This window comes from Papio anubis, chromosome 4 (genome assembly GCF_008728515.1).
Source record: "Papio anubis isolate 15944 chromosome 4, Panubis1.0, whole genome shotgun sequence".
Taxonomy (NCBI): domain Eukaryota; kingdom Metazoa; phylum Chordata; class Mammalia; order Primates; family Cercopithecidae; genus Papio; species Papio anubis.
The window spans coordinates 85,510,949-85,533,221 of record NC_044979.1 but is presented as its reverse complement, the minus strand read 5'-3'; the positions used below and the strand labels follow the sequence as shown (position 1 = coordinate 85,533,221).

General features: G+C 34.1%; 1 protein-coding gene across 4 annotated transcripts in view; it reads left to right on the top strand.

Annotated features, from left to right (window-relative positions):
• The window catches only part of AGMO (alkylglycerol monooxygenase), a 355,530-nt gene that overhangs the window by 245,674 nt on the left and 87,583 nt on the right, over positions 1-22,273 (top strand). For 2 of the 4 annotated variants that reach the window (XM_021935974.2, XM_017956886.3), the window contains one exon: positions 5,584-5,914. The exons of the other annotated variants lie outside the window; for them this stretch is intronic. In XM_021935974.2, coding sequence (XP_021791666.2) covers positions 5,584-5,691 — 108 coding nt within the window. In that variant the 3' untranslated portion in view covers positions 5,692-5,914. Of the gene's footprint in view, positions 1-5,583; positions 5,915-22,273 lie in introns of those variants that run through there. 4 annotated transcript variants of the gene reach the window in all.

Genomic DNA, 22,273 nt, shown 5'->3' with positions numbered 1-22,273 from the left:
TATCTGATAATTTCAACAGATAAGTTTCTATTTTCTACTGTTTGTGTGTGTTCTTACTCAAATTCTTTGTTTTCTTGTGAAATGTATTACCTCCTATTTTGTATTAGTCCCTGATTTTTTTAAATTTATACAGCGATATATTAAGGCATAGAATGATGGTGACTTCCTCCAGAGGAAATTTGTGTTTGCTTTGGTCAGGCAGATGGAGGTTTTACCAGACCAGATGTTTGGTCCACCTAACTGATGTAAATTTGGCTGCACATCTGAGCAAGGATTGGTTTGTGATTGCAGCCTCTTGAATTTTTTTTTTCTTTTTCTTTTTTACCACCTCTGCTCAGGCCTAAGAAACTTTGTACTAACTTGGTTTTAGAAAGGTGGGATAGGATCATTTGAGGTTCCAGATTAATACGGGGAGGGTTTTCTGTTAGATTCCCAACCTGACATGTTTCCTGGATTTTCACTTATTTTTCTAAGTGAAAATGTAAAAAAAGTCACCTCTACTAAAGGACAGATGTCCTCAGCCAAAAAGTAGTTTTTGCACTATATGAGTTCCCATATCTATTTGGATTTGGGGCTCTATAATTCTCTAGTTAGCTTTTCAGTTCTTCTGATAATTTTTTTTTTTTTTTTTTTTTTTTTTGAGATGGAGTCTCTCTCTGTTGCCCAGGCTGGAGTGCAGTGGCCAGATCTCAGCTCACTGCAGCTCCGCCTCCCGGGTTTACGCCATTCTCCTGCCTCAGCCTCCCGAGTAGCTGGGACTACAGGCACCCGCCACCTCGCCCGGCTAGTTTTTTGTAGTTTTAGTAGAGACGGGGTTACACTGTGTTCGCCAGGATGGTCTCGATCTCCTGACCTCGTGATCCACCCGTCTCGGCCTCCCAAAGTGCTGGGATTACAGGCTTGAGCCACCGCGCCCGACCTCTGATAATTTTTTTTTAATTTAGCATTTTTGGTTTTGCTTTCAGCAGCAGAGTTGTTTACCTTGTGTTGGAAGCAGAATAATGGTCCCCCAAATATGTCCATGCTTTAATTCCCATACCTTTGAATATGTTAAGGTTGCAAATCAGCGACCTTGAGATGTGGAGATCATCCTACATTGTCCAGGTGGGTCCCATGTCATCATAAGTGTTTTCAGAAATGGAAGAGGGAGGCGAGAGAGTCAGAGTGAGGTGATCTGAGAAGGACTCACTATTACTGCTATGAAGACGGAAGAGGGCCATGAGCCAAAGAATGCGGGCAGCCTCTAGAAGCTGGAAAAAGCAAAGAAACAAATTCTCCCTTAGTGCCACCAAAAAGGAACACAGCCCTGCCAACACCTTGATTTTAGAACAGTGAGGCCCATTTCAGACTTCTGACCTCCAGAACTGTAAAAAATTAATTTGTGTTGTTTTTAAGCCATTAAGTTTGTGGCTATTTGAAATCGCAGCAATAGGGTAATAATATACTCTGCCTTACCAGAAATAGAAGTGCTCCTTTATTTTATAAAGAATGTAGTTAAATATTCAAAGTATGAAAATAACAAAAATGTAATTTCCAAATTTCTGATTATTTTAGACACATTATTATTTAAAATATTATAATAATAAAATAACATAAGACAGGAAAATAAGGACTTTTTTTTCTGATCCAATTATTTAATTTTGTTTTTTAGTATTAGTAACTGAAACTCCTTACCTTAAATCCAGATTGATTTAAAGCTAAAAGACAAAATTTTCCAAAAGGAAACCAAATATACTTATTTCTGGCAAAGGATAGAAACTGAATTTTTTTTTAGGGCCCCTTACTCCAGAGTTATGAAACTAAGAATGAAATTTTTGCTAAAAATGTTATCTTGATATTTTTAGCAAATAAAAACCTAAATAACCACAGCTTTGATCATTTACTGCATGCGAGTTTTTGTGAGCGCTTTTACATTTGTTTAAATAACATTACTGAATCAAATTATTCTTTAAATTAAAACCAAACTTGATCTCTTTTAACTGTGCCAAGTTACTCAGCCTCACTGCTATGTGTTTGCTCATAGCAGCTGCTAATCCAGAAAGAACTGGCACTAAGCATGCGGGGAGCTTGGGGTGGAATCCTGTGACACACCATGATGAGCAAAGATTTCCTTCCAGAGAGAATATGATATATTTTTTCATCCTAAAATTTATATGAAGCTGAAGGGATATAAACGTATGTAGTGTTAATTTGGAAACCTGCAAATATGATATTGGGAAAATTAAACCTTACTGCTGCTGAAACTGGAGCCAGTATACTTTCCAATAGAGCACATATTTATTAAAGATAGGGAACAATGTTTATTAAATGGCATAATGATCATTGATTGAGGCACATTAGGCAAGCCAGTTAATTTCTCTGGGCTTTATTTGTATTATCTCTAAAATGATGAGGAATAAATATAATAATAACTAAGGTTATTTTCTCTCTAATAGTCTATTTTAGAGAGGGTATATACACAAATCTATACATACATGTATATGTACCTGTATTATTACATTACATAGAAAACACTAATAGTTAAGGACCCATCTTCTCTAACATTTTGCATACTTCTTTAAAAATAAAATTCAGTGAAAACAACACCTGACTTACGTTGGCTAGATGAGATCTTATGTTGACGCTCAGGGGAAATGGAGAAAAGTACATTTCAATAGGGCACTGGACTTTAAAGTTGGCTTAGTTTTCTCCCACCCAGAAAGTTTGTTTTATAACTCTTTTGATACGGTTGAAGATTCTGACAACACAGGAGCTGTTAAGAAAGTATAAAGTATTTCCCCTCTGCTGATCATCTTTTTTATTGGTACCTACTCAAGAATTTGGAGATGTACTCCTATGGAAAAAAAAAGGTTGGCCCTACTCAGCTTGTCTGTCTGTAAAACTGCTCAGTAAGGATAATGATGGTTCTTCATTCTGTGTGCCTGTAGTTGCAATTAAGATGTTCCCCCAAAGGATTTTTAGCAGGGTTTGTCTTCCTATAAAGGCCATGTCTCTTTCATACTGAGCGTTTAATAAATAACTAGTCTAAGGAACTATTGCTGATGAACTATTGCTTGATGTGAGTGATGGAGCAAATGATTTCAGCCCAGTGCCTGAATACTTGGGATAATTGCATGAGTACTAAAGTTGCTTACCATTAACAAATAGTAAGCGTTTAAGTTGTGAATTCAAACCAAATCACTCCATTTGACCAACCACAAGTCTGGACTTTGAAGTCTAACAAATTGGATTGAATCTCAGTTTTACCATACATTAACTGAATATGTTTGGGTAAATTATTTAACCAGTGAAACTTTGTTTCTTTATCCACAACATATAAAAAACATTGGTAGCTTCCAAGAGTTATGTGAAAGCCTTTGAGAACTATAAAACATAACACATTTGTTGTTATATTTTCATTATATGTGCTGTAATAATAATATCAACAGATACAGGAAAATTCAAGAGCTTTGGTTAACAGGAAAGTATTATGTGGTTTCATTGTTTAACATTTTGATGAAACGTCGCTTTTATGAAAAAGAATTTAAAGGCATAAATCTTGTTTTTAGAAAGCTTACAGTAAATTGAGACAGACAGATGAGACAAGCAAATGAGACAAGCAAATAAGTTGATACAAGCAAATAAGACGACAAACAGTTACTGTGCATAGTGAAAAACACCATGATGTAGGTAGATAGTAAGCAAATGCTGTAAGAGTATAGAGGTGAAATCTGATACTGGCAGGTCAGAAAAGTCTTCTCAAATGAAGTAAATGAGCAAAACCTTAAAAACAGAAGAGTGGGGGTAAGGTCAGTAGGTGAAAGGGACAAGGAGAAACTTTTTAATGGTAAAAAATATGCAAATTTATAACAAATTGTTTATATTCAGAGAGCAACCAAGGATTTGGATGGATGGTGCTTGTGTGAGGAGTAAAAGTCTGAATGTTAAGGGATAAACATACAGGATAAGCAGAATTCACTCCATTCTGAAATTATAGAACAGACGTACTTTAAATAAAGAAATGACATAAATAGATTTGCTCTTTTGGAAATGTTTCCTGGCAGCCTGTGGGTAATGGATGGAAAACTGAAGGGGTGCAGTGAGGACCAGCAAGCCTGGAGGCATTGAAGCTTGTGGGGAAATTCCAGGTCCTTAGAAAGTGGGGAGAGAATAGAGTTAGGTCAAATCATTAGGCATTAGGAACTAATAGCATTGACTAGAGAGAGACATAAAATAAAAACTCCATCACACTTGTTTACTGATTGGTCAGAGGTGCGATATGAAGAAGGGATGGGTCTTATTTAGTCTTGTAAATTTCTGAATTGGTGAGTCCGTATTTGCACTGAGATGGAAACCCAGGAAAAGGCAAGGATCTGAAAGGAGAGATACTGAGTTTATTTGTGAGCATGCTTATTGTGAGATATCCAAATCTCAGTTGCAAATCTGTAACTCAGGAAAATAGGTGAGAGCGGGAGGTGTAAATTTGCATGTCAGTTTGAAGATAGTAATTGAAACTACATACATAGAAGCAATCACCTTAGGAAATGTTTTATTGTTCCTTGCTTTAATACAATTGTATGATTAGGTAATTATAATGTCATTCCTATAGGCTTCATAAGAAAAAAAATCTAGTATACTTTAATGACTTATTTCAGAACATCCTCATTAGTTTTAAAATAAATCAGTTAGAGTCTTGTTCTTTTAGAGTTTAATTGATTAGCCCATCTAAATAAAGATGTTTTATTCACCACTGGCACTGTCACTTTTAGGATAAATATTTTGAACTGTATTTATAAGTAATGGTAAATGCCTATTTTAACTTTTTACCATGTGATAAAATTGGTGATTCAAGGTTTTTTCCAAATAGATGGGCTTGGCTTGAAGACAGGTCATGTTAAACAAGAATTCCCACATTTTATGGCCACAGAGCAGTCTGTCGTAAGGGAATATAAATTATATCTTTACCTCTCACAAGACTGTTAAGAACTAGATAACTAGACTGGATAATAAGATATTATAATATATGGATGTCATCATCATTACTAGTAGACTTGTCCTATTAGTGATGGGTGAATTGCAAAATTACAAATGGAAACTTATTTTTTGGAGTCACTTTATGATTATTTCATTTTTGAATAATTTTAAGTGTAGACATTTGTAAACTTTTTGATATTAAAATTCACCAAAATTCAGTATACTTTAATGATTTTTTATTTCTCATGATTGTAATGTATGCATTTAATATTGCAAACTATTTTATACAAAGAAAGAGTTCATTACTTCTGTTATGATGATTACAACTTATTATAATAATATTTTATACACTAACTGTATAAATTATGTTTCTCCAACAGCCCTTTCCAATGTGGCATACTTAGCATAATAAAGTAGAAATCTTAGTTTAGGGACATATTCCTCAGACTATAAGAACTAGTACAATCTAAAATAGTAGGTGAAAATTTAAATTGTGCTAATTCTAAACATTAAAATCTAACTATTTGAAGCATTAACAATCCTTAATAGTGTCATAAATCATATTAACTTTTTAGCAAGGTAACACAAATTGCCATATTTTGTAATGTGTTTTTTTTTTTTTTTACACAGTCATATTCTGTTATAAGTGAAATTGGGCTCCAGGCCAAGGAGAACTTTGGAGAACTTTTAAGTTTGAGAGACTGTCTCACAGCTGGAAACCACCCCAAAGTGGATTGATCGCAGAAGAATGTGTTTCCTATTATCCAGTTCTCTACCAAACTATTTTTTTGTAGCTTGAAAATAATAAAGATTTCATAAGCCCCAAGAGGTCTTTTTTGATCCATGAATGAAGTTACCCTGGATTCATATAACAAAAATCTGACTTCCTTTCAGCCATTGAAATTCAAAACCCTTCCATTTATTAGTATGAAATTTAAAAATCCTTCAAAAAATGTCAAAACGTTGCATTTAATGAAGTCAATGTCAGTGCATGCCACAGTTTTGATTCCACTTAAGATGAGTACAATATGATGTGAAAGGAAATGTAAAGTGAGTAATGGCAGTCAGCTAATTAAAGTAGATATTGAAGGATGCAATCAGTTTAGCCTTGAAATTATTCTTTAAAGTTTTTCTTAATCAAAAGATATACTTTTTAAAGTCATCATAAAATTTATTTTACTCATATTTAAATGTTTAGAATTTATGAATTACCAGAAAAAATAAGATATTTGATTTTTTGATTGCTTTAAAATTTTGTTACCTGGAATTTTAAAATGAAATCAATCTTTAAAAAAAGATTTGTTTTTCTAGTTTGTTCATGTACCCATAGTGCCATTTTACTCATGATTCATTATACATTCTTAGTGCCTTTCTGGAGGAAAAAACAAGTACAGTTCACAGAATCTTCTGTATGATTTCTCTAGAATTATAGTCTTCATTTATATTGACACAGTAGAAACGGAGTTGCTTATATAACTATAGTAACCTAATAAATTAGTTGCGTGTCTACAGTAAAATCCAGATCTTCTCTACAAATGCTATATCAGATATATAGCCAAATCATATAAATATATATAGGATTGTAATTTTGAAGTAATTTCCCTCACAGTAAAATTGGAAATTGTTATTCATATTTTGTATAACCATTTGACTCACAGGAAGTAACTACAAAAAACACAAGTTTAAAAAACTGGCACAATCACTCATTTTGCCAGGTGAAAAGAAATTGATGCAACATGTTGAACTTTGATCATTCATGTTTCACCAGTGAACCCAGATGCACGGAAAATACTTTACTCAAATTGCTCACAATAAGTGCCAATCCTCATTTTTCCATATCAAGGAGAGATGGGGATATGGAAAATATATAAAATTGGCAGATAATCTTCAAATCTTATTTTAGGCAATACTTTTCACTTCCTGTCCTATCAATTTTTTTTTTTTTTTTTTTTTTTTTTTTTTTAACCAGACTGCCTAACAAGATTGCCTTCTCCTTGCCCCTGCCTGCCCTCTGGTGGAGAGCAGCAGGATGGTAAAAGGAAAATAAGGAGAAAATCCATGATGAGCTGAATAAGTCCTTAAGATAGGTGCAACCACAAGTTACTGGATAATCACTTCTAGTAACACTTTTATTTATATATTTCAAATATAACTACATATGCTTAATATTAAATTTGGTTTTAACTACTAAATGTCAACTAGCTCATCCCACTTTGAGACGGCAGGAAGGAAACCCTGGGGGAAGGGGGAAGCAAGAGAAAATTGTTATCCAGTGTGCTCTCCAAGATTTAACTAAAGCATTTGTTAGAGTTGACTTTCTTCTTAAACATTTTGTGTTACTGAAATAATATAATAATGCCTCAGATTTTCATGAGAATATATGATGGTGGGCTAGAGGAAGGCTTATCATTTTCCAGTTCTGTATTTTTTAGTTGACTATTTACTAGTAATTTCCTCTCCATTCATGCTCCATTCCTATAAAATAAAAGTGTCAGTTTCTTTGAGTTCATTGGACTATTGACAAATCATGGCCCTATAAAGTTTGAATCTGGGACTTTTGAAATAGATAAACCAAACCCTTGACTCATAACGAAAACCGAATAAATAAGATTTTTATTATAAATAATCTGACAAACCCAAATCTTTCCATTTTATCTTCCTTATATTTCTGTAATAAAACTGATGTAACAAACCCCAAATCACCACCATTTAGTAATAACAAAATTGAAAACTCAAAAATGTTCAGTTTTCTTTATACCAACAGATTTGAGATTGTACCCCAAATTTCTGTCCTGGTTTGGCCTTGAATTTCAATTCAATTCTTCCCTTCCACAGCTGTTTGCTGGGTACACTGTTATTTAAATAATGGGGCTCTGTGGAGAAGACTTCAAGGGAGTTTGATGGGATAGAGAGAGCTGGAGAAGAGAAAGGGATGAAAGAGTATTTAAAAGATGAAACAAATGTTGTGAGTTTATGTAGGTCAAGACATTTAAAGTTAACTTTCATTTGTATTGTAATGGGGGAATTTTTTGACTATTAATATTTTGAGCAGAGAGCCCACTTACTTCATAGAATAAAAAATTAAGAGGATGTCGTCAAGCATTGGATAAAGGCATTGATGTGGTCTTGTTATATGTAAAAGAACTGAAAGTTGAACTAACACAAGTTTATATTTTAGACTTGGGCCTCTAGGAGTTCATGGAAAATAGTATGGGATATTTTGAGCTATTAAAGATATACCCACAGGCCTATTCTCGTCCAGACCTATATCATGATTTTAACGACAAGTATAAGAGATTATCAGAGAAAGAATTGATCCTCACAATTAAACACAGCAACAAGAATATATGTGTATGTGTTGTGTGTGGGAGTAAGCATACAGGAGTATACATGCATGTATTTCTTTGTATCTGTCTTTTCTACCAAACATTTCTAAAGGCAGGGCTAACTTAATATTTCATTTTTCCATAGCTTGTATCAAGTTCCCCATGCTCCACTTTCTTCTTCTGCTTTTCAACACCTTCATATCCCTCACATTCTTTTATGGCAGAGCACAACTCTCTCACTTTTTCTAACAAGAAACACACATTGCAGTTAAACAGCCGAGGTCATCCCCATGCTCGCGTCACAGGTCAAGCAAGATCACTTACATTTTTTAGGGGGTCACTTCTTCTCACTGGGTGGGATATGACCTTTTTCCTGTTTCTAGAAAAGAAACCACCCCAGATGTTCACCACCCCTTCTCTCTCGCGCTCTTTTTTGTTTCCATTCTCTTCCTTGTTTGATGCCAAACACACACTTGGACATTCATCTTGCTAGTATTTTCCTACTATGTTAAAAAAGATTGATCTTTATTTTTACCTAATGTATCTTAAATACAAAAAATAAGCTAAAAATACTCACAGAAAATCTGACATTTAATTACACTTTAGGGGATAGATACTATTTTATAATTTGAATGTACCATTTGGAAAACTTCTTGGTATTTTCAGCATATTATAAAGTCATTATTAAGATACATTTCTCTCTGCATCTGTGCTGCCATCTTAATATCATCTGTGGGCTGCACTTTTTTTTTCCAAAACCATCTGCATTTTGAGCTGTCTTTTGAGAAATAGCTGTAAGAATACAATTAATTATATTCTCCCTGTGTGGATTGTTCCTCCTGGGTTTTCATTGACCATCCCAGACGTTCAGCTTTCGAGATCCTTCAGATTTACTCACTGAATACAACCAAGTTTGCACTGATTACAAATATATAGATACTTTTCCTGACTTTATTTTGACAAACGTAGTCAAGATGTAATGCCTGGAGAAATTATTACTATCAATAATAATTTTATGGCTTCAGTTCTATCTTCTTTATGAAGCTCAACTCTAGTTGACTGGTCCATGACATACATGAATTGAACACATACGGTATGCCAGCCAGCTACTGTACCATATGATGGAGGTACAGCAGTGAACAAAACAAAACAAAACAAAACAAAACAAAACAAAAAGGCTTCTCTTCATGGAGCTTACAGTCTAGTGAAAATAGTCTTTTAAATTGAAAACAGCTAATATATTAGAAAATAAATATCTGCTTTGTAAAAAGTACTGCGCTAAAAGCTCTATGCCAGTCTCCTTGATTTACGCATTTTTTAAATTCTCATTTTCAAATATTTTAATCTTTAAGTAACCTTTGCATTTTCGTTTCTCTATTATATTTTGAAGTTTGTTCTTATTAAGTTCTAGAGTTAGAACAAAATAATAAATTTTGAAATAAGAAAATCTGGTGGAAATGCCGTATACCTTTTGTTGCCATACCAAATTTATTATACCCCAACTTTATTCATACCCTGTTAAAAATCCATAACCAATATAATTTTTGAAAAAAGTTCATGGTCTGATTTTTGGTTAGAAGAATAATTCTGTAAATTAAAATCACATTTCTCTTGATATGACACATTTTTTTTCCCAAAGAATGTTTGTTCATTTCAGAGGTAAAAAATATTTGATGAAGACCAGACTAATAGTTTATCTTAAAGAGAAATTCCCAAATTCTATACTTAAAATTCTAATAAGTATCAATTAATTCATTGACTCAAAAGGATGGTTAGTATTTTGATTGTGAATTATAAAATAAAATAAAATGCTAGCAAAAATAGGCAAACTTGTATGTACCCAAGAGTTTTATCAAATCTCATTGTATTATATCCACTTAATATATTTTAAGTAAATAAAACATTATGAAAAAGTTGAGAAGCTCTCTTTACATACTCTCCTGTGATACTATTTCCCTTCTTTCAGCACCAGAAGTAACTTCAGGCAGGATGACATCTTGACTTTCATGAGCCTTAGGCACTTTTGCCTTCTTGAGCCCATTTCTATATAATAAAAAAATTATATTATACAACTGTTAAAAAATTTAACCATAAAAATATTATATTATACAACCGTGTTTATAAAAAGATGGATGTAATTCAGATTGGTTTGATTGTTATATATCCAATATTATTATAGTCATTTTTTCTTCTGGTTTTAAAAGAAATGAAAATTAAAATATTTCCATTATCCTCTAAAAGTATCGTGGACCCTCAGCACTGTGACTCTTGTTCCCAGTGGATAACTCAGCCCTGAATTCAACCTTTTAGCATTCCTATGCTTTTGCTTGTATATTCATCTGTATAAATTGTTAAATTACCACTTATTGTATTGGTTTTAGAAAATGTATTGAGAACTAATTGCTTAATTTTGGTTGGTTTTTAAAAAAACAAGCAAACAGTATTTGCCTTTATTTTGAGAACATATTCAGCATTTGCTTTTTTTTTTTTTTTTTTTTTGAGACGGAGTCTCGCGCTGTGTCACCCAGGCTGGAGTGCAGTGGCGCGATCTGCAAGCTCCGCCTCCCAGGTTCACGCCATTCTCCTGCCTCAGCCTCCGAGTAGCTGGGACTACAGGCGCCCGCCACCACGCCCGGCTAGTTTTTTGTATTTTTAGTAGAGACGGGGTTTCACCATGTTAGCCAGGATGGTCTCGATCTCCTGACCTCATGATCCACCCGCCTCGGCCTCCCAAAGTGCTGGGATTACAGGCTTGAGCCACCGCGCCCGGCCTGCTTTCTTTTTTCTGTTTTCTTTCTTCCTTCCTTCTTTCCTTCCTTCCTTCTTTCCTTCCTTCCTTCCTTCCTTCCTTCCTTTCTTTCTTTTTTGAAACAGAATCTCCCTCTGTCTCCCAGGCTGCAGTGCAGTGGCGTGATCTTGGCTCACTGCAACCTCTGCTTTCTGGGTTCAAGTGATTCTTCTGCCACAGCCTCCCGAATTGCTGGGATTACAGGCATGTGCCACCAAACCTGACTAATTTTTGTATTTTTAATAGAGAGGGAGTTTCAGCATGTTGGCCAGTCTGGTCTCGAACTCCTGACCTGAAGTAATCCACCTGCCTCAGCCTCCAAAAGTGTGAGATTACAGGCACGAGCCACCACGCCCAGCCAGCATTTGCTTTTAAATTAGTATCAATAACACTTTTAATTTCACCCACAAACACATACAATCACTGAAATAACATAAATATAGAAAATATTTCTTAAATGTATGATTGTTTTCTGGAGCATAAAAAGGTGTTGGCTTGCATTCTCCAGTGGAAAATTCCTCTGTGTGTATATGTGTGTCTATTTAAGAGAGAGACAGATAGATTCAGCTGATTCCTTAGTGTTGCTTGTAATATACAGCAAATTTACACTAAAATGTTGGCATGTTTGGAGATTAATCCCTGGAAAAAAGTACATTTTGCCACGGAGAGAGTGTGTGCTGTTGTTTGGCTTTAGAGTTCAGTGCTATAATTTGTGTCATTTTTTTTGGACGAGCAATACTACAGAATGTCATCCACACCTTTAAGATTTGCTAATTTCCTCCAGGAGTTTTGCTCTTTCTCATGCCAGTTAGTGGTAGAAAAATAGCTTCTTCCATTCATCAGATGAGGTAATGCTCTGTTACTATTCACATTTGAATGTAGTATGAGTGTTGTATTTAAATGATACTAGCAAGAAGAAAAATTGCTGCTTTCTTTTGAAGATTATTTCTGTGCTTTCACTTTAAAGAGTGAAATCCTTAAAGGGATTTTAAAATAACTGTAGCAAGCATTTTCTTGAATTTTTTTTCAGTTTTCTTCACCTTTATTAAATAACAGTGAATGTGTCAGCCACTTATTCAAGACTTTGAAAATGTCAATACAACTATGATAATCTAATCCCATAATGTAGCTGCTATGCCTAAGAGTATGCTTTGATGTTCAACATTTCCAAATTTGGTTAAGCTCCCAAACCATCGATCTCGACCCTATGTTTGTTGGTGAAAGACACTAACCAATTTTGCTATTGTGAACTTTACTGTAGTAGACCTACTTGCTAGCAACTAAACATACTCAGCACTTCCTTCACGGTACTTTAATTTTTTCCCCTCTATCTGATATTTCTAACTTGATCTCTTGGGTATCTCTTTGTTCCAATCCTAGCTGTCTTTCCAAGTCTTAACTCAAATGCTATAGACTCCTTAAAATCTTCCTTATTTTCTTTCCATTACTTCCACCTCTATTTTTCCTCCATTCTTCCACCCTATCAAGATGGAAATATTTTTCTCTTCTCGAATTCCATGCTTTGGTCACTTTCTATTTAATGGTATTCACAGCTTTCTTCCCTATGTAACTATTTGCCCATATAAGTCTCTTCTTTACATGTTCTTGTCTGCTAAGCAAGAGGAAAGGATATTTTTTTTTTTCTTTCAGACTCTTGCTCTGTCTCCCAGGCTGGAGTGCAGTGGCTCGATCTCAGCTCACTAAAACCTCCACCTCCTGGGTTCAAGCAATTCTCCTGCCTGAGCCTCCCGAATAGCTGGAACTACAGGTGTGTGCCACCATGACCAGCTAATATCTTTTGTATTTTAATAGTGACTGGGTTTCACCGTGTTGCCCAGGCTGCTCTAGATCTCCTGAGCTCAGGCAATCTGCCCACCTCGGCCTCTCAAAGGGCTAGGATTACAGGCAAGAACCACTGCGCCTGGCCGTATAACACATACTTCCAATCCATCAAACACAGCATTAGCACTTAGTGAACGCTCATGTGAGAAATGGATACCAGTCGTTAGTACTCACAGATTAGGTGCTGAGATAGAGTTGAGTAATTTACTACATATCTTCTCTCAAGGTGTTCAGAGAGTCTGCTCGGGGACACAAAGAAAAAATAAATCATGGCAAACCACTCTTGCCAGTATTACGTAAGTATAAACAGTGAGCACAGGTCCGAGAAAAAGACCTAAATATTTTGGGCAATGCACTTTACTTTCATTGAAGCAATAACCTTTATATTATATTGTTATTACATTATCATATTTATTATATTATATTGTTATTACATTATCATATTTATTATACTGATGAGATAACTGATGCATAGTGAGGTTAATTTGCTCAGAGTAAATAACTCCTGTGTAGCAAAAACACACTTTGAATTTTAGGTCTAGTTAACCTTAAAAGATGCATGAGAAGAAAAATCCAACTACTGGGGTGTTGATGAAAGAGTGGCTAGAGATCAATTTCAAAAAGAGGTTACACTTGTGCTGAGTCTTGAAAGATGCTTAGTAATCACAAAGTAGCGAGACCTGGGGGACAATAAGGAGAACAGACATGAAGTGTGAAATACCAAGGGGAGTTAAGTAAATGAAAATAGTTTACTGTGAGTGAGACAAAGAGTGATGAATTAGAGAGGTGGACAATAAGAAGGTCAGAAGAGACATTATACTAAAACAGTTGTATTCCAAATCAGCAATAATATATTTCAGACAGAAGAATAGAATGGTCATTGTTACTTTATTAGATTGGAGGCAGGTATGACAATTAAGAGGCTATAGCTTAAAATTACTGAGTGGCTTGATACAGAAAAACATAGACTGGTCGTGGTGGCTCATGCCTGTAATTCCAGCCCTTTGAGAGGCTGAGACTGGTGAATTGTTTGAGCCCAGGGGTTCAAGACCAGTCTGGGCAACATGGAGAAACCCAGTCTCTTCAAAAAATACAAAAATAATCTGGGCATGTTGGCACACACCTGTAGTCTGTAGTCCCAGCTGCTTGGGAGGCTTAGGTGGGAGGAGCACCTGAGGCCTGGAAGTCAAGGCTGCAGCAAGCCATGATTGTGCCACTGCACTTCAACCTTGATGACAGAGTGAGACGCTGTCTCAAAAACAAACAAACAAACACACGCAGACACACAAACGAAAAATCATAAAAGAGGTATGAGATAATTAGAGGATAAAGTTGATCACACTGGTTGAGTGATTGAAGTGGTTTGAAGGCTAATTATTAAGAGGGGAGAAAGCTGATTTAGTAGAGTAGACAACATAGTTAAATTTATGTGTTGAGCTAATTAAATATTCTTACTGTATTTTATATCACATTAATACCATTATAAGGAAACTTGATATTTTATACCAGTACGATGCTTGTTATACACAAGTAGTCTATGTGTTTCTCAGTTTTAAAGATATGCTCTTCAAAACACAGAGGACATCAATTTGTATGGCTCCCTTTATGGGATATGTTACTGACTTATCTAGAATTAAAGTATTGCCTTTAGAAGGGAATGTTCTTACAAATGGACTAAAACATCTCCTTTGAACATTGAATTCAACATTCTTTGTAAGAAGAAATATTTAACCAATAAGAATAGCCTTCCTGGCTATTTGGATTTTATGTTAGTTCAATATCTATTATTTATTCTTTATACAAACCTCATTCACTCATGTTTGCCTACTTTCCAATCAACTCATTAAATGCATATACTTCTCTTTCCATACATGATAATGATTTCATGGAAATATTCTTAGAGTAAATACATTCATAATTGTTTGAAAACCTTTCACGTGGTAATGATCAAAGTTTCCCAGGAAGGGTTACGCTAGTTAGATATTTTTCTTTCCCCAGGAAAAGGATTATGCTAGTTAGATATTTTTATTTTGCTAATTTTTATATCTTATTCTCAACTTTGTGGCCAAATGCAACACTAACTTGTCTATGATTTACTCTGTAGTAAATCAAGAAAGAGTTGAACTTTTTCTTTCAAAAGCTGCATGTTTTGGCAAGCACTCATAAGTCATTAGATGCTGAAAACTTACCAGTGTGCAGTTATAGCCCCATTTCTGTAATGATATTTGACTTGAAAAAAGTCCATTTAAAATTTTATTCCATAATGCCAATAACTACAATAGTAAAGTGTAGCACCACCTAGGATTTATATACTCTTGTCCTTTAGAAGTATTAAAATTATTTTCCATTTTCACTGCTCTACATTTTTTACAGTCCTATGTCAGTAGGGTTGGTCTTTGATGGTAGATTCGGGGGATTTCATACTTATGCTATCGTTCATACTGAAATTAAAACAGCTAAGGAAGGGTAACTGGTGATAGGTTAATTGGAATTCTCTTTAGGTCAGTTCAGCAGGTATTTGTTGAGCAAATATTTTCTTTCTCTGCACTGATTAGGGGTGTGTGTGTGTGAGAGAGAGAGAGACAGAGAGAGAGATGGCTAGGTGGTATGAGAAGTCTGTGTGTGTGTGTGTGTGTGTGTGTGTGTGTGTGTGTGTGTGAGAGAGAGAGAGAGAGAGAGAGAGAGAGAGAGAGAGAGATGGCTAGGTGGTATGAGAAAAAGAGATATAAATAACCATGATATCATACAAGGTAGTCTATAAATTCACATTCAAAGTACATTTGAGAAAAGGAAAAAGAGATTTATTCCAACTGAAGGATCCTAGGAAGGCTATGATGATGTGTAAAAATGGAAGAAAGAACCACAAAACACTGGTTTTGGCTTCTTTAAGACTCAAGGACAAATTTCAGCTTAGCTAAATTTGTAGTTGTGTTACTGCAGCAAGTTATTTGGTCTTCCTGAACACCAGTTTCCTAATTTGGAAAAGAGAAATAAAGTACCTACATTGTGGTTTGGGGTAGAGAGAGACTCTCAGAATTTACATTTGTTAAGTGTCTCCACTAGTTATTTCTTAATTATGTCCTTTTTATAATGTGTTTATATTGCTGTTATTATTATGCTTATTATTACAAATGTTATGTATACTATTAAATAAAGAGGATAAAAACCATGATGTAAACCATGAGGAAGACTTTATTTAAGAAGGAGGTGAAAAAAGAGTGGCTGTCTTCACTTGAAAAGGATGGCACTGTGAGCAAGGGAATTTAGCTGTGGCAGTACAGGGCATCTGAACCTCAACTATGGTGCACAGGGAAGAAACTATTAATATCAAGCTCTAGTTGGAAAAATTCCATGTAGTTAGACAAATGAGTAAGGCACTTGTCTTATATCCTCCCCTATGTTCCCACTCTGGAACTTGTAATTTAGTCAGATAAACTTGGGGCTTGTAGGATAACATGAAAATTTTGTAAAAGTCTATCTTTTCAGAGAGTGGTCCTCTATCTCTGACATTAGCTAAAGAGTTACTCTTTTTAGGCATAATGTAGAGTGGAACTGTATTGGTTGAGAAGTTAAACTTGGTGATTGTATAGTCCCATTCACTAGAAAAGTCTGTAATTCTAGAAAAAAAAGACTAACATCTTAAGTCAGATTATTTCTATATATTTTACTTTCTGAAATATTTTTGTTTGGCTTGTAAACGTTTCTATATGTAAACATAATTGAAGAAAATTTTATATACAACAAAATTATCTGATTTTTGTTTTTATTTTCCATGTATTTATAGGTTTTGCAGGCATAATTTTTAATGACCACAAAAAATATGTGTATAAGGATGGCATTGAGCTCTGTGTAAATATTGGTGGACATTCAGGTTTCCCAATTCCAAATTTGTTTCCACATTTTGACTGTTAAAAATAAAACTAGGTTGAGCATTGCATTTCTTAAAAGCTATTTCTATAATTCTATTTACTTCAGTTAAGTTTCTAGAATTGGAATTCCTGAGTGAAGGGTTATGAACATTCTTAAGAATTCTGATAAATATACCACTTTGCTTTTGGAAAGAATTATAACATTATACATGTTCATGAATGATGATTACTCATTAACTTTATTTCCAAAACATTTATGTATTATTTAAATCAAAATTATGCTATTAATACTGAAGATTAAATTTTAGGTTACATTGTAATTCTCCAACTATTTATTTGTTCATTGGAAGCTACAGTCTGCCTCCTCCCGCTATCACCCACATTTCTTCTATCTTTCTCTGCATTATTTTTCTCCATAGCAATTATTGTATTCTAATATATTAAACCACACTTCGTCATCTTCTTTAATGTCCATCTGTCCTGCTTAAGGGCACTACTTATTGTTTATTTGCTGCCCTTTCTTCAGATTTAGAACAGTGCTTTACTTACTCTATAGTTTGTGCTCAATAAATATTTTTTGAAGAAATAAATAGGCAAATTTCTCTTTGTAGGCTTTTTTAGTCCATTAATTCTTAAAGGAGTATATATTTTCTTAATATGAATGAGGCCTGTATGCAACAAATATACAAATCATTTCTCTGTTTTATGTTCTAAAAATATTTTCCTAGTTGGTTGTGTGGCTATTAATTTTATATTTATATGTGTATTTCAATATGGATGTTTTAAATATTTAAATAACTGTTCTTCTTTTCTTTTGCAATTATAATTATGTTCATAGTTTTAAAAATGAGAAATCTATCTCTTATTATTGAGGTATTTAAAAATATATATTTGGTTCCCTATTAGATTTTAGTTTCTTCCATAATTTTAATTATTATTTTATTATTTTATTTAGGCATTACTTAGGTTTATGATGTGGAAGTTAAAATTATGTTTTCATACTCATTGTTAAAGTATCATTTTTCGATAAATTTCATGACTTTCCAATTGTTTATGTTTGCTTTATAATGTATTAAATTATCATATGCAGCCATATTACTTTCCATTTGTCAGATATTCTATTGATCAGGATAAATCTCTAGATACACTTTAGAATATTTTAATAAGTCTCGAACAGTTCTTAATTATGTTTAGATAGGAACAGTTTTCATCTTCCAAATAAATACACAAACACTTGACACCTTTAAAGCAATCAGCCTTCCCCTCGCCTCAAATTATGTTTATCTTAAATTATTCACAATTTTAGGAAAATATTTTGTAGTATTAAGACCTTTAAAAATACATGTCACACTTTTTTTTTAGTTTTTCCTATTCAGTTTGTATTTTTGTTGTTGAAATTGAGATTTTATTGTATTTTATAATTTGAAATTATCGGTATGGTAAATCTTATTCTACATTTATGTTGTTCTGCAATTTATTAACCAATTTACTCTCTTGCTTTTCTGTGTTTATTTCTCATTTCTATTTCATGTCTTCTATTGTACTTTTAAGGACCTCCAGAAATATTAGAAGATATATTGCTTTCAATTTTAATGGAATATTTCTAGCATGTTATAGCTAAGTTGTTGGGGGTTTGTATTATATGTGCTAATATCTTTAGAAAAAATCATCTCTTAAAGGTTATATCTATTCGACTATGATGAAATGCCAACTCTGTTATACTACTAATCTAAATAGTATTTACTAGCTTCTTGGCACATAGTTTGAAAAACCTGCTTTATTTTCTTGAACCTGTTCAAGGTTTTGAACTTCAAAAATTTAATTATTCATTAAATGTAAGTACTTTGAGCTAAAACATCTACTTATTAAGAAATTTTAGCCGCTGTTAAGCTATAAACTCTCCTTTCTTAAACATCTCTTTACTTAGACCTTCTATTAAATTCAACTTTACCTAATAACATTATTTCTTCAGAGATATTGCACCTCTGTGTGTTCTGAATACTTTAAACTTTACCCAACATTTTAAATATACACAAGTTTTAGAAACACAGAAGTATTTCAAATTGGGGATGATGAAGGCAATGTGTTATTTTAAGCAAGGCACTTGCATAAAATATTAGTTTAATACTCATTGGCAAAAAGTCCGAGTACTGCTTAACCACACAAAAATATGAAAAAATTAGGCATATTTTATATTATTATTATTTACTTATCAAATACTGATCTTTCTATGAACACCTTTGTATCGAATTTAATGATTGGTGTGAGGAACTAGAGTAGAAGCTGAGATGTTAACAGTTCTTTGTAACTAGTACCCTGGTAGTTTTCATTGTTTCAACATTTTTTATAACTGACATAAATTATAGGTTTTTGCATAGAGGTAATCTGAACTTTACTAGGATTACACATGCAGAGATCATCTGGGAGCAAATAAATCCTTCTCTCACTCTTATCCCACTACCCACATGTTCACCTTACCTAACCTGCCCGGTTTAGTTATACGCTGAAATCCATCAGCGACACGAGAGAAATAGTGCTGTTTAATTTTAGATCTCTCCTTTAGTTTTAGTGTTTCACTGCAAGAATTATCCAGCTTCTGGGTAGGTAAAGGCTGCCCTGCCTCAGCGATGTTTACTAATGAAGGCCAGGGATATAAACGGCCAGAGTCTGGAAGGAAGATAAGCTTTAAGTAAAATTGAAACTAAGTCTTACTTGTCTTTTGTTGAGCCTATACCATAAAACCTGACTCATAGAATGAATATGATTGTTTGTTGTAGTAGAAGCTAAATAATAAACAACTCAGGCTAAACAAGGGGAAGACCCGGGCGCAGTGGCTCACGCCTGTAATCCCAGCACTTTGGGAGGCCAAGGCGGGGGATCACCTGAGGTCAGGAGTTCGAGATCAGCTTGGCTAATAAGGTGAAACACCATCTCTACCAAAAATACAAAAAAAAAAAATTTAGCTGGACTTGGTGACAGGCGCTTGTAATCCCAGCTACTCGAGAGGATGAGGCAGGAGAATCACTTGAACCTGGGAGGCGGTGGTTGCAGTGAGCCGAGATCGCGCCACTGCACTCCAGCCTGGGTGACAAGAGTGAGACTATGTCTCAAAAATAAAATAAAATAAAATAAAATAAAATAAAATAAAATAAAATAAAATAAAATAAAAACAAGAAGAGGAGACTGTGTTTCCAGAGACTGGAGACTCAGAGACTCTATTGATAGAAATCTTAATATTTAAATTCTTCTTTGTCTTTCTTTTTATTTTGTCCTTAGGAACTTTTCTCCTTCTCCTAAGAATGATATTTTATAAACAAGTGCAGAAAGAACCTCTACAATATTGCAACATGCATTTCTTGAAGTTTAAAATATTAAAAATTGAACTCATAATCATGTTGACAGTATTACCCGTCCTCATATTTCCCTCAGTGTTAATGCTGAACAGTTTAGTTCCTCCAGTAAGAATCTCAGGAACCAATCTTACATTTTCTTTGCTCTTATCACCCAAATGCATCAGCCATTCAGCCCACTAGAACCAACAGTGTAATTGCTTCTAAGTTGTGGCTGCACATTAGAATCATCAAGGGAACTCTCAAGAGTACAAATGCCTTGGTTTCACCCCTTTCAGAGATGCTGCTGTATTTGATCTAAAGTACAGTTGGGCCGTTATACTTTTGCAACTCCCCAGCTGATTCAAATGTTTAGCCAAGATGAAGAACCACTGGTCTGAATCCTCCAGGTTAAACCCTCATCACCTCTTGCACAGCTTATTGCAGCTTCTTTCTAATTTGTATTATTTTCTCATCCCTCCCACCTCACAGTATCACTCTTGTAAAAAAATCTTTGACTCCTCATTGTCTGCAGATTATAGTCTAAATTCACCTTAGAGATTTTTAATGCATGTCTTTCATTGCCTTACTTGAGTTTTCTATAATTGACACGCAGTCGCATTCATGCCTCTCAACTCTGTCACCACAATCTACACTGGTCAAGTCCAATTCCTGAGCCCCGACTACTGTATCCATGAATGTTATTCTCTTTCTTCTCCAGAAGGGAGTTCCTGTTTTGCCTTTATTGCTCTTCTTTTAGGTTATGTCCTTTGTGAGTATTTACCAGATGCCCACAGGCCTCTAGTTTCCTTGGCATTTGTCCCCTGATGTTTCTATGATACATTTATATGTTCATCTTCTGTGCTAGGCTGAGTCCTGTGAAGCTAAGTATTCTGTTTCTATCCTCTTTTTGTACTCACTGTTCAACCTCAGCAGGGTTCTTATCACCAAAAAGATTTTCAGTTGACAAGTTTTTTTGTGTGTATGATAAATAAGTTGAAAATTTAAAAAATAAATTTTAATATTATAATAGTATTCCATGGGTTCTAAAGAGTTTCTTCCTCATTATTTTGGTAAACAAATAATATTTTCCACATTTTAAAAAATTCCATGTTGCAAATATTGAGTCATACTTAAGAAGATCACTATTCCTGCAAAGTTAGAAGTGTAATAGAGCTGAAGAAAATGTCTGCTTTCTATAAATATTCATGTTTCAGGAATATATAATATGTTTTCATAGAATTGTAAGGTTTCCTATTGGATGTAATGGATAAAAGTTGTTAAAGAAAGCATTAATTTTGTCTATATATCTCTGTAGTTATGTATGTGTGAGTTAATATTTAATGTAGGTATACATACCTACCTTAGACTTAACCACAAACATTTTAATTTTAAAAAGATAAATTAAAAGTTTACATGCCATAAGAAACATAATATGCACCATCTAAGGACCTTAAGGGAAACTGTAAATATCATCAGACTTGCACATATTATTATATTTTAAGTACAGAGGGATTACCGCAGCCCATAAAATTTGTAAAATTTGAGTTTTATTGTACGTAAGAATGAATAAAATGCGCTTTCAAAAAAACCGGAGCTAAATTTGGCTGACTGGACTTCATTATGCATCCTAATATATTATTTTCTAGCTTTTCTTTTTCTTAATAAGAACCCCTGGAAAAATAAATTGAAATTATATATTAATGGACCCCTTCTCTACAGATTCTGAATCAGGAGGTCTAGTGTAAGACCTCAAAATATCTGTGTTTAATCATCATTCATATTTTTAAAAAATCATCACGAAAGTTTGGGAAATATTGACATAGATATAATTTAAATAATTTTTTGATGATCTGATAAAATGGAATGTGGGTATATGTGACCTATCCTATCTAAACACTATCCATAAGAAATTCACCAAATGATGCCCAATGATAATATAAACCAACTGCCGGGTGCCCATTCCTCTATGTGACCACATGCAGGCCCAGTCTCTGTTCCTTATGTTCAAGATGGACCTCACTTAGAACAACAGAAAGCACATGAGAGCCATCCAACTGCAGCTAGTAAGAAGATAATAATGAGTGTATTTGATTATCTTCTCTTAGGCTTTAAGAAGTCCTTCAGAAAGAAAATTTCATAGATTCTTATGTAATCCAAAAGTTC